Raw genomic sequence first — 14,071 nt, forward strand, 5'->3', positions numbered from 1 at the left:
CTCTGTCATTTTGAGCTCTGCCTCGATTTCACTCAAGGAACTCCGTCGGCAATGAAGATATTTTGTATTTTCCTTACCTTTTTCTTCACTGTGTCTTGTGGTCCATCAGGTAATATTTGCTAATATGGAAAAGGAGGGAATTTTTTTTATATAAAAATGCTTTACTCTGGGAAATAAAACAAAAATTATTGTTGACTCCATATGAACTCATAATGCAAGTCACTAAGTATTCTGCATGGAAGGAACTGATAATTGATAGTATAATAGGAAAAAATTACCATCATGGTAGAATTAAACCTGTTATTTTGTTTGATAAGGTTATGGCCCCTTACATGCTTCCTACTGCCTTCTTTTTTTAAATGTAATTTAATGAACTGATGCTATAGCTGGTGTCAAAATTAAGCTTTCTACAACTGGCCTGATAATTTGTGCTAAGGGAGAGGGATGCTGGAGTGGATGGCTATTTAGAATTACAAAATATGTATGATTTCTGTAGAAATACATACAAAATATGTAGATTATTTTTTCCATATCCTTTTCTCTTTGCTCTTGAGGAAGCATGCACAGGTCAGATATTTAAGAATATTCTACTTAGGACAATGACAAAAAGAGGTAGTGGCAAAAGAAATACCATTGGATAAATAAGTACTTATATTGTACCTATTTATAGGGAATAAAATCTTAAGTCTTTAATACAATAGCCTGGTCATGATTTCAGACACAAAGTGGTTTAACTTTATACTTGAATTTTTTTTTTCAGAAATTCAGTTTTATTCAGGCAGCTACTGTTTTGAAATGTATTCACACTTCTTTGGTGGGGAGGGGGTAATTAGGTTTATTTATGTATGTATGTATTTATTCATTCATTTTTGGAGGCAGTACTGGGGATTGAATGTAGGACACTGGGGATTGAACCCAGGACCCTGTGCGTGCTAAACATGTGCTCTACCACTTGAACTATTCGCCTCCCACCCCTAACTCTCTACTTTAAACTTTATTTACTTATCTACCTGCCTACCTATTTATCCATCTACCTACATAAAGGGATTAAACCTGGATTCATGCTCACAGCCACTTTTTCCTAGTTTTACAGAGGAAGACAAGAGAAAAAACAAGAGAAATTGAAGAAAGAAGAGGACAATGTTACCTTGTCCGTGGTACTTGCAAGGCCTCATGCAACATCTGGGAATATGTATTTAATTACTGTGGCGTGGAGCCCTGCTGCGTCGTTCGGGAATACATAAAGCCAATGAGAAGCACTTCAACCACTTCGACCATGTTAACTCATGCAAGTGTAAATAACAATTCTACTGTACTACCTAATGCAACTGTAAATTATAACATACTACATAACACTACAGGTGTAAACGACAATTCCACTAAATAACACTACCTTGTAACAATATTACTACTAATAAAGGACTTTCTACTTTCTATACATCTATTTCCACATATCCTCTACCCTTCTGGATAATGCAACTACATCATGGCGGCTGGTGAGTTCAATGCTAGCTTGTACAAGAGAAATAAAGAAGAGTGGTGGCCTCTTCATTAGACTAGCTGAAGTTCTCCTCCATCTGCATGGCAAACATCCTTCATCCTTAATACTTCCATTTCTCTCTGGCCTATTTATTTGCCCTGTACAGTTGCCTAGTTATTTTCATTTGATCTTTCAGGTACCAACCATCAATCATGGTTTTGCTTCCTTTCCACAGTTTCAGCAAAAACGGACTTGGGCCTTGGACACAAAAATTGACTGTGGTGATGGTTACACAACTCCGTGAATGTGCCAAACACCACTGTACAAATTAAGTGGATAAATTGGTACATGAATTAAATCTCAATAATCGTATTATGGAATAAAAAAGAATAAAGGCAAACTTTCTGTCAGAAACTATACAAGCCAGAAGACAATATATCACAATTTCAAATACTGAAAAAAAAAAGTCTATCTACAACTCTACTCAATAAAAAAAAGTATCAAAAGTGAAAGTGAAATAAAGACATCTTCAAGCAAGCAAACCCTGAAATAATGCATTTCCAGCAGATCTTTCTTTGACAAATATACAAAATCCTTCCAGCAGAAAAGAAAAGTATACAAGATAAAAAATTGGACTTGCAGACAGGAATAAATTGAATTGGAATTTGTAACTGTGTAGGTAAATGTAAATATCATTTCCCTCAATTTGTATTCTCTATAAAAGATAATTTATTGCTTAAAGCAAAAGTAATAACATACTGTGCAGTTTATAGCACTGTAGAAAGGAATGAATGACCGTGATAACCTAAGTCAAGGGAAAGGAAAACAGAAGTAGAGAATTGTAAGGCTCTTACATTACACATGATTGTTAAAGACCTATATTATAAACCCTAAGGAAAGGACAAAAATATATATGTAGCCAATGAAGCAGATAAAGTGTAATCATAAAAAATACAGGGATAAGAGGGACAGAAAAGTGAACAAAGAGAGAAGAAATAGAAAATAAATACAAGATGGCAGATATTAAAAGAATGGTAGGATAATAATAATAAATATAATAAATAAATTATACCCATATTTTGATAATTCTCATGAAAAGAAAATCATCAAAGGATGTAGACTACCAAAATTCACTCAAATTTTTACAACTTGAATAATTCTATATCTACCTTATAAATAATACATATTCACAAATCTTCCTACATAGAAAAATGCCAGGGACAGATGGCTTCATTGCTGAAATCTTCGAAATACTTAACAATGAAATCTTACCCACTATACACAAATACTTCTGTACAAAGGAAGATTTCCCACATTGGGAGGCCAGCGCCGTCCCATACCAAAACTCAAAAAAGAAACTGCAAGGAAACTACAGACTAGTATTTCTTATGAACATAGATGCAGAAATTATGAATAAAGTATTATCATATAAAATGCAAATTTAGCTTCACATTCAGAAATCAATCAGCATAATTCCTCATATTATAAAAGAAAAAAGCAAATGCATGATGACTTCAATTGATGCAAACAGATCTTTAAGATCAGTATAGTGCCCATTCATGATAAAAAATTTGGCAACCAGAAAATGAAGAAACCTTTTCAACATGAAAAAAGGGATTTATGAAACACCTAGAAGTAACATCATTATTATGGTCAAAGACTGAACTGAATGCATTTCCTCTATGATCAACCTGCTGACTGAGAAAAGTTATTGCAAATGATGTATCTGATAAGGGTTTAATATTCACAATATGCAAAGAACCCATACGAGTTAATATCCTAAAAACAAGTAATCTGAATAAGAAATGGATAGAGAACCTGCAGAGATATTTCTCCAAAGAACACATAGAGACGGTCAGCAGTCATGAAGAGATGCTTAGTATCATTAATTATCAGGGAATGCAAACTAAAGGCACAATAGGATATCACCTCACACCTGTCAGAATGACTATTTTCAAAAAGACAACAAATCACACATGTTGGTGAGGTTGTGGAGAAAAAGAAAGCCCTTGGGTACTGCTGTTGGGAAGGTAATCTGGTGTAGCCACTATAGTAATATGTGTGGAGTTTCCTCAAAAAATTAAAAACAGAATTATTATGCACTCCAGCAATCTCACACCTCAGTATCTATTCAAAGAAAACTAAAACAGTAATTCAAAGAGACATATGCACCCCTTGTTCATCGCAGTACTATGTACAAATAGTCAAACAATGGAAGAAATCTAAGTGTCCATGAAATATGTGCGCGTGTGTGTGTGTATGTATATGTAAAATGGAACATTACTCAGCCATAAAGAGAACCAAATCTTTTCATTTGCAAAAGCATGAATGGATCTAGAGGGTATTATCTGAAGTGAAGTCAGACAGAGAAAGACAAATACACGTGATTTTACTTATATGAGAAACCTAAAAAGCAAAACAAATGAACAAAAAGAAATAAAGCAGAAACAGACTCATAGATGCAGAGAACAAACTGGTGCTTGCCAGAGGGATGGGTGGCAGAACGAAAGGGATTAAGAAGTACAAACTTCTAGTCATCGGATGAGTAAGTCACGGGGGTGTATGTACAGCAGAGTGAATATTGTCAACAATATTACCATAACTCTGTGTAGTGACAGGTGGTTACGAGACTTATTCATAGTGTATATAAATGTCAAACCACTATGTTGTATACCTGAAATGAACATTGCTTGTCAACTATACTTCAATTTAAAAAATGAAAAAAAGGAGAAAGAAAAGAAGGAAATAATAATAAAATAATAATAGTAAAATAATAGTAACAATCTACCTGACTCTGAAACCAAGAACATTTGTTTTTGATTAGCACAAGTGTTGTCATATTGTACAGATTTTAAAACAGCAATATCATTCATAATGCTTATATTACAAACTTTGTAATATAAGTGTCTCGAGTCTGGCTATACACAGAGTTCCAGTATTATTCTGGACCATATAAAAGAAATGTGCAACAGCAGTGAATGAGATGTAGAAGGAATGAAGGTGTGATTGGTAAAGGGGCTAGTATCTTTATTTCAAAAAAACAAGGGTTAATGTTGGAACTAAAAGTGATGAGGAAAAGATAAAGTATTTAAATGTCTAAAGATAATCTACAGAGGTTTTTAAAAATTAATATAACTTTCATATATCTGTGGAAAACAACAACACAGGAGAAACTGTAAGTGGCCTAAATACTCATTTTTTTTTTTTTTAGTGGAAACCAAAAGATACACTCTGTGGTTGCCAAGCAAGGACAAATGCTTATGTTAATAGTAACCAGAAGACATGAAACTAGGGAAATTGAGGTAGGAAATTATTTATATTCATTGCAAGTTCTTTTCGCAGTATTTACTGTGTGCATATATTACTATGATAAAAAAAATTTGAAAATAAGTGGACACTAGTTGGGCTTTCCTAGGAAAAAGAATAGCTCCATAAATATTCATGTCATATCTGAAAAAAATGTAATAAAAATCAGAGACGTAATATCTGGACTTTGGTAAATGAATAATTTGGGGAAGCTAAGATAAAACTGGATATGAGACAGAATTTTGGATACATGAACACATTGATCAATCTGTATACCAGATGAGTGATTGGAATATATTTTGAAAAGTAATCAGAATTTTCACTGACATAGTAACGTTCAGTTGTCTGACATCTAAAATGGAAAACATCTCTCCTAAGCTCACTCCATCCATGTTCCTTTGTGTTGATGTTTAATCACCATTGATACATGGATGTCATGTTTACAACTATCTTCTAAATAGAGATTCCTCCCTAAAGATCAATTAATTTCAAGCGTTTTCAATTTGGGTAATCCTGCCCACAACCCTAGTCAATGGAGCAGAGATAAGTACACAAAATTGAAACAATTTCCGGATAGAGTCTTTCTTCCATTAGAAAACTATATAAATAGGAAATGTCTCTTGGCTTTTTGGAAAGTTTTCTAGTTGTTACCAAATCTTTCAGCAGCTTCTTTCTACAGAATGAAGATCTTTTATTATCTCCTTCATTTTCTGTGTTATGTGACCTTCATTCTACCAGGTAATAGATGCTTCTGGTGTGTTTGTATGTATCATATGGCTTCTAGCTAAAAATAGAAATATTCAGTTATGAGTTAGAAAATGCAGGTCCTTAACACGATCTTTTCAATGAAAAAAGTCTCTTTTGATTATGTTGAATCTTAGTTTTCTCATATAGAATAGAGTTATACTAATGTACTTATGTTGAAAATTAAAATGCAGATAAAATTAGTCAAGGAAGGTGAGATTCTTTGTCTTTGGGGGGTCTTGATTTTTTAGATATTCAAATTACTAAGAAACTCGTAATTTATTAAATTTATTTATTCCTGTATAAATGAAGACTTCATAATGAATTAGCCCCCAGGGAAGATGAATGGACTAAGAACAACAGTATATATCTCTTAGGATAGCAGCAACAGAATCCATAAAATGATCCAGGTTGTAGTCTCAGAATGTGCTGGGCAATGAAGTTCAGTAGCCATAGAAAGGCAAGTAAAGAAATAGTACCTCAAAACTGTTGAATTAAAGTTAATGCATCAGAGTAAAGGAATATAGTAATGGTTTATCAGTCAATTAAAAATAATCAACATATGTAATACAGTGAAGCCACTGGTGGTAATTACATGCTATTCTTAGTAGGGGTAGCCACTGAGGGAATCTAGGCTCTCTAACAAGGAAGATGCAAATTTATGTCCCAAAGTGTTCAAATTTGAACCCCCAGAGGGTTGGAAGTTCAAAAGGTGCAACAACTATTAGAAACAGAACTGAGTTCAACCTTAGAAAATCTAGATTGTATTACCAGCCCCCTACTTGACAGCTTGTGAACCTTACCACCCAGAGAATTTAAGTGGTTTGTCAACACCCTTAACAAAAAGCAAACACGGCAGAGTCAATAATAATTGTAAAAAGCGAAATATCTGATATAAAAGTTTGTGCCTGTTAATTACAAAATAAGATTTACTGGAATAACAGACTGAAAAGTAGCTCCACACACTGAAAATCAGTTTACCAATTCAGGTGCGATGATGATTATTATTATCATTATTATTGTTGTTGTTGTTGCTGCTGTTACAGTTATCATTAATCATGAAAGGGGCCTGAGTAAGTGAGGACCTCAAATATGATTAAGGGATACGTTGAGGCACACGGTGCTGGTGTGTCAATCAATAACCATCTAAGAGTGAGTGCCTAGTGATCTACTGAACAAAATGCTAGACTCTGAGGAGACAGAAATAAAAGACACTCACTCTTTAGGCATAGTTACAAGCTGGTTGAGTAAACTCAGATAAATCAATGGATTCGCTTGATGTAGAAGGTATATGTAAGTATGCTTCAAAGACTAGGACTGGTGCATTTATGGCAATAGTGGAGGTTTGGGAGAACATCCTGAATTCTCTGATGAAGAGTTTTGAATTGGGAGTAAGACATTTGTGTTTAGACTTGGAAGGTGAGAGAAAGAAAGGAGAGAAAAGAAGTAAATACCAGGGTCTAGGACGTGTCAAGCTCCATTCCATAACTTTCCACGCAGATATCTAATCTGACCTTCCAGGTAACATTGTGAGATGACTTTCACTGCCTCTTTTAATACAAGAGGAAAATGACATAAAAGGAGGTAACATTTCAAGTTCACATCGACATAAACATCTGTGCTAAGTGGAACACAAACCCAGTCTTTTCAGATCCCAGCATATCTATTCTTTATACTTCATCATGCCTCCTAGAATGGAAGGCACTGAGGTTAAATAAAAGGCTGAAGAGATAATATGGTCAAAAGCAGTGAGGTCACATAGGAAGACAGCTGCACTTCACGTATACAAGGGTCTGTGCCATCAAACTCTACGTCTACTGGGCGTTGCAGAAAGCTAAAGAAACCTATGAAGACACTTGGTCTGTGAATATGGCCACAATCTTTCCTTTACTCTTTGATCATTCTAATGGTACTAAGTTACAATGCCAGCTGGAATGGACAGCATGCTCTATATTTGGCCTTTGATCAAGAAGAAAAAAAAAAAGACAGGAAAGGTAGGCAATACAGGATGTCCGAGTGGGTGGCTTAGAAGGAGTCCATGGAGGAATACGTATCAGTTGCACAATGGTGTGGTCTGGCTACTAGCAAAACCTTGAGGTCACAAAAGAAGCAATGAAAACTGTCCAATCTAAGTGTATACTCTATGAAGATGTAAGATGAGTGTTCGGTCCAAACAGAGTGGTATCATGCTGGAGAGACCAGTTTAAAATGACAAGAGACCAACCCCAATGATGATTAAAACATGAAGAAATGGACAGTATTTTAGGGGATGTGTGGGCATAAAATAATCTACAGAAACCGTGAAGACAGCATAGCATAGCAGTTTAAAGAATGAGCATGCCATTAAATAGATCAGGGTTTATAGTAAGGACCTGAGGCTCCACTGTAGCTGTGAGAAAAGCTTTAGATCTCTTAACTGTACAATGGATGGTAGTATCATTAATTTTACAAGGTTTTGCAAAGATTAAAGGAAACAAAATAAGCAAAGTATCAGTATCACACTGAAGGCTGCATTGCAATATTTCAAGAAATGAAAGAATAGGACTCGAAGTAGAAAGGAAAAAGAAGAGACGTAGCAGAAGAGAAGGAACACAAAGTAGTGCTATGACCAGATGTAGTCAGTTCTTACGACACGGGCTATGGGTCTCAAATGGTAGAAACATGGTGGCTTTGGCAGATTTATGATATATCACATGGTGAATGGGAGGCTGAGTCTAAAATAGTGAAGGAGAGACATTCAATTGTGTTGAAAAGTTGGTGACAAGACAGTATCAGTCTAGGTTCTTTAAATTTTAAGTTTACAAGCTGATCAGTCACCAAGGCAATTTGGCTACTTGAGAAACATGATAAAATGTTGGAGAAAAGTAAAACCCATAATAATAAATAGCCTTTCAAAGTGGCCAGGATTTTATTAATTAGCTAAACAACTTCCCAACCAATGCAGAAAGATGCTCTATGAAAAATGAACACCACACTAGTACTTCTCTTGTGGAGATGATTAGTTTATATTAATCAGTTGTATTAGTTAAGGTAATTTATAAGCTAGTATTAATTCCTTATTATACTTTCTTCAATTCGTAAATTGTTTAAATATTCTTGAATAAGCTAAGGAACAAATGACATAAATTAATATTTTAGAACCTGTTATGACTTTTGCATTAAGTTACATTACATTACTTTTATATTAAATCTCTTCAATTGTAAAGATCCAGGTCCAGCCATAAGATAAGAGTAAGAATAATCCTTGCCAAACTGACATTTCAGGAATAGAAAAGAAAACAAAAATTTAATTCTAAAATCTGAATAAGAGATGGGGACAGAAAGTGACATAAAATTCACAGTTATCATCCAACTTTGAGTTAATGCATATAAAAGCAAAGAGAATTGATAAAGAATTACAAAGAGAGGGGCCAGAATTATTTTATTTAAATTTGCCTGAGGTAAAATTTTTTTCTACATTCTGGTTGCATCCTGGAAAACCATTTACTAAGCATGTGTAAAAAGAACAATATCAAGAATTTATTACTAATGATTCTTTACACCTGTAAACATTCATTTTAATTTGTCATTAACCAAACACTCAACTTCCCATTTTTATGGGTTCATGTTTCTCTGTAGTCATAAAATAAGGCTCCTATTGACAGCCAGGTCTACCCCAAGTGGTATCTAACTTGAGGCAATACTCAGATACCTGTTGAATGCTTTTCATGTGTCAGTTTCCAAATTTTTCAATGTAGAATTCATGGATTAAATATTTAAAGTGTGAATTCTGGGTTTGGAACAATTTAAGATTAAATCCTGGATTAAGCATGTGTTAGTTTTGCATTCTTGGGCAAATCATTTGGTCACTCAAAGCCTCGGGTGTTTTTTTATCTGAACAGTATCTACCTCAAAGTTTTGTAATAGATATAATGTAATAGAGATAATGAATGCAAAATATTTAAAACAATACCTGACACACAGGTTTGCAATGAATAAAAACTATTTTCATTATTAGTAGTTTTTCGACCTAAACATATCATGCTGTCTTTCAATTCTAGAATGAGAATGATATTACTGTGTATACTTGTTCTTTTTACACTCTTCCTACTCATTTGGATAACTCTTACTCATTTTTTAAGGTTTATATCTTCATATCACTTTCCACAATAATAAGCACTCATCTATTCACACATCTGACCCAAAATACGTCTTTTATTATGATACTTAAGTATTTTTTTCACATTCTTCTCAAACTCACATGGAGCATTCACCAAGATAGAACACAACTGGGCCATAGAAAAGATCTTAACAAATTTTAAATAATAAAAACTATTCAACACATGCTATTAGAATACAACAGAATTAAATCAGAAATCAGTAGCAGAAAAGTAACAGAAAAATCCAAAAAAACATGGAGATTAAACAGTACATTTCTCAATAACACATGGGTCAAAGAAGAAATATCAAGAGAAATTTAAAAATATTTTAAACTAAAGAAACTGAAAACACAACTTATCAAATTTGTGATATGCAGCAAAAAGCAGTGCTTGGAGGGAAATTAATAGCACTGAATAATGTATTAGAAAAGAAAGATCTAAAATTAACAATCTAACTTCTCTCCTTAGAGAATTAGAAAAAGAAGAACAAATTAAATCCAAAATGGGTAGAAGAAAATAAACGGTAAGAATTAGAACAGAAATCAATAAAATTGGAAGTGGGAAATCAAGAGAGAAAATTAACACAACTTAAGCTAGTTCTTTGAAAAGATTAATAAAATTGATAAACTTCTAGCCAGAGTAATCAAGCAAAAAAAGAAAGCAAACACAAATTACTGATATCAGAATTGAAAGAGGAGACATCACTATAGAGCCGATGGAAATTTAAAGGATAATAAAAGATTACTATGAACAACTGTAAGTCAAAATTTAATAAACTAGTGAAATGAACCAATTCCTTGAAAGGCACAATATGAAAAAAACTCACATAAGAGGAAACAGGTGATGAACAGGCCTATACGTTAACAAATTGAATCAATAACCTAAACCTTCCAGAACAGAAAACACTAGCCCAGATAAGTTTGCTGGTGAATTCTGCCAAACAGCTAAGGATGAAATATACCAACTCTCTACCATCTTTTTACAGCATAGAAGCAGAGGGAATACTTCCTAACTCATTCAACAGCAGGAGGCTAGCTGGCATCATGTTAATACCAAAACCAAAGGCATTATAAGGACAAAAAAAAAGACTACAGACCAATTTCTCTCATGAATCTAGATGTAAGATTTCTCAGAAAAAATTAGCCAACAAAACCACAATGTATAAACAGAATTATACACCACAACCAAATGAGATTTTTCCCAGGTATGTAAGGTTGGTTCAGCATTCAAAAATCAGACTAATGTAAACCATCAACAGACTAAAAAAGAAAAATCACATATGACGGTATCATTAAATGTAAAAAGTATTTGACAAAATCCAACTTCCATTCATGATAAAAAAAAACCTCTCAGTAAACTAGAAATATAGGGAACTTTTTCTCAACCTGATAAAGACTGTCTACAAAGAAACTACAGCTAACAACATACTTAACGGTGAGAAACAAAGCTTTCCCAGTAATATCAGCTACAAGACAAGAATGTTCCCTCCTTACCACTTCTTTTCAACCTCATTCTGGAAATCCTTGCTAATACAATAAAACGAACAAAAAAAGGAAATAAAAGGGAAGAGAGACATAAAATTGTCTATGTTCACAGATGACATGATTGTCTATGGAGAAAATCTGAAAGAAGTGATAAGACTCCTGAAATTAATAAGTGATTATAACAAGGTAAATATACAAAAATCAATTGCTTTCCAATAATAATTAAGTGGAACTTGAAATTAAAAACACAATACCATTTACATTAGTAGCCCCCAAAATGAAATACTTATGTTTAAACCTAACAAAACCTGTACAATATCTATATAAGGATAAACACAAAACTATGATGACTGAAATTAAAGAACTAAATAAATGAAGAAAAATTCCATGTTCATGGATAGGAAGACTTAACATTTTCAAGATCTACAGATTCAACACAATCTCAATAAATTATTCGGAGAGTCCTGACAAACTTACTCTGATGTCTATATGAGGAGGCAAAAGTCCTAGAATAACCAACATAGTATGAAAGGAGAAAAGCAAATTGGAGAACCGACATACCCAACTTCAAGACTTACAATAAGGCTACAATAATCAAGTCTGTGTGGTATTGGTGAAAAAAAAAATGACAAATAGATCAATGGAGCAGAATAGAGAGCCCAGAAATAGACCCCATAAATATATTTAACTGATGTCTAATAAAGGAGCAAAAGCAATACAATAGAGCAAAGAGAATGTCTTCAACAAATGATGTTGGAACAATTGGACATCCACATGCAAAAAAAAAAAAATCTAGACACAGATCCTACACCCTTCACAAAAATGTACTAAAAATGGATCAGAGACATAAATTTAAAAGACAGACCAAAAAACTAAAAGTTAACAAAGGAGAAAACTTAGATGTCCTTGGGTATGGCAATGACTTTCTAGATACAACACCAAAGGCACAATCCATGAAAGAAAGAATTGATAGGCTAGGCTTCATTAAAATGTAAAATGTCTGCTCTGCAGAAGGCAATGACAAGGTAATGACAAGGCACGACTGGGAGAAATATTTGCAATAGACACATCTGGTAAAGGACAATTATCTCAAAAATACAAAGAAGTCTTAAAACACAACAATATGAAAGAAACCCAAACAAAGAAAAAAGGACCAAAGACCTTATCCTTACCAAAGAAGATATACATTGCAAGTAAGCATATGAAAGGATGCTTCACATCATACGTCATCAGATAGATGAAAATTAAAACAATAGATACCACTCCCTGCCTATTAGAATGGCCAAAATCCAGAACACTGACAACCCCAAGTCCTGGTGAGGATGTGGAGCAACAGGAACTTTCATACATTGCTGGTAGGATTGCAATTAAGTACAGTTCACAGTGGAAGACAGTTCAGCAAGTTTTTACAAAAATACACATTCTGTTACCTTATAATCCAGCAATCTTGTTCCTTGGGATTAACATAAAAGAGCTGAAAACTTATGTCCTCACAAAAATTTGCACATGTATGTCTATAGCAGCTTTATTCATAATTTTCAAAACTTGGACGCATCCAAGATGGGTCCTTCAGTGGGTGAATGAATAAATAAACTGTGGTATATCCAGACAATGAAATATTGTTCAATGTTAAAAAGAAATGAGCTATTAAGCCATGAAAAGACATGTGGGAACTTTAAATGCATATTACTAAATAAAAGAAGCTAATCTGAAATGGAATTTATATGATTCCAACTATATGACCTTATACAAAGACGAAATTATGAAGACAATAAAAAGGTTAAGGTTGTCAGAGGGGCAAAGGAAGAGATAAACAGGCAGAGCCCATAAAATTTTTGGTGCAATAAAAATACTCTAATGTAATAATGGATACATGTCATTGTACATTTGCCCAAACCCATAGGATGTACAGCACCATGAGTGAACCCTAATGTAAACTATGGATTATGATGTAGTTGAATGTAGGTTCATTGTTGTTGAAAAAAAAAAGTACTATTCTGGTAATAAAATATGTTGATAATGAGGAAGGCTATGCATATCTGGGGTCAGGGGATGTATGGGAAATCCCTGCACCTTTCTCTCAATTTTGCTGTAAACCTAAAACTACTCTAAAAAATGGTCTTCACATAATGAAAAATTAAAAAATAAAAAGAGCTCTGATGAACTCATTAACAACAAAAAGGATGCCAATAACATAAGCAAAGTATATGAACAATTAAATAAAGAAAAAAAAAAGAAAAACCATTCAAAACAAATAACCAAAGGCATAAAAATTAAAATTGCAATGAATAGCATTTTATTTGAGGGTAAAATTTACATACATTGCTAGCGGCAGTATAAAAACTAAGAATTCTAGAATCTAACTCTTTCACAACTATCCTAAATATGTATCGTGGAAATACTAAAATATGTAATACAAATTTGTTTATCGTAACCTTAAAATGGTAAAATTTTAAATATGGTATAGATGAGAGATTGATAAATTATCATATATTATTTCAAGGGATTATTATGTAACTCCCCAAATCTCGACTCTTGTTGAAGAGAGTAATACATGATTTATGTCATAAAATTTAATTATATATTAATTAAAGACATATTTCAATTTTATATATTTATAGTAGGGATATGTAATACTTTAGTGCCTTCTCATTTTTTGGTATTTTACAAATTTGTTACAACGTACAGACAGTAGTTTTTGTGATCATAAATAATATGTTCTTAAATGAAAGATCAGTGATTTCAATTACTCTTCTTTTACTGTAGCCACATGTACCTTGGTGGATCCTGATCGATGCTCAAAATCGTATGGTCATTGTAGGAAACGCTGTCTTAAAAGTGAAAAGCATATTGATCTATGTTTCTCACCAAGTAAAGTTTGCTGCGTTGCAAGGATGTTTGAAGACGATTTCTCTTGA

The 14,071-nt window shown here is 33.4% G+C and overlaps 2 protein-coding genes across 2 annotated transcripts; both read left to right on the forward strand.

Moving 5' to 3' along the window:
* On the forward strand, positions 1–1,784 carry DEFB113 (defensin beta 113). Its single transcript, XM_072945811.1, has 3 exons — positions 1–109; positions 1,086–1,294; positions 1,677–1,784. The coding sequence occupies exons 1-3, from the start codon at positions 52–54 to the stop codon at positions 1,782–1,784; spliced, it is 375 nt and encodes a 124-aa protein (XP_072801912.1). The 5' UTR covers positions 1–51.
* Positions 1,785–5,466: 3,682 nt separating this feature from the next.
* Positions 5,467–14,071, forward strand: LOC116284706 (beta-defensin 114). The gene is made up of 2 exons (XM_031688362.2): positions 5,467–5,524; positions 13,920–14,071. Exons 1-2 carry the CDS (start codon positions 5,467–5,469, stop codon positions 14,069–14,071), a joined length of 210 nt encoding a protein of 69 aa, XP_031544222.1.

The sequence above is a fragment of the Vicugna pacos genome, chromosome 20, assembly GCF_048564905.1.
Source record: "Vicugna pacos chromosome 20, VicPac4, whole genome shotgun sequence".
Taxonomy (NCBI): domain Eukaryota; kingdom Metazoa; phylum Chordata; class Mammalia; order Artiodactyla; family Camelidae; genus Vicugna; species Vicugna pacos.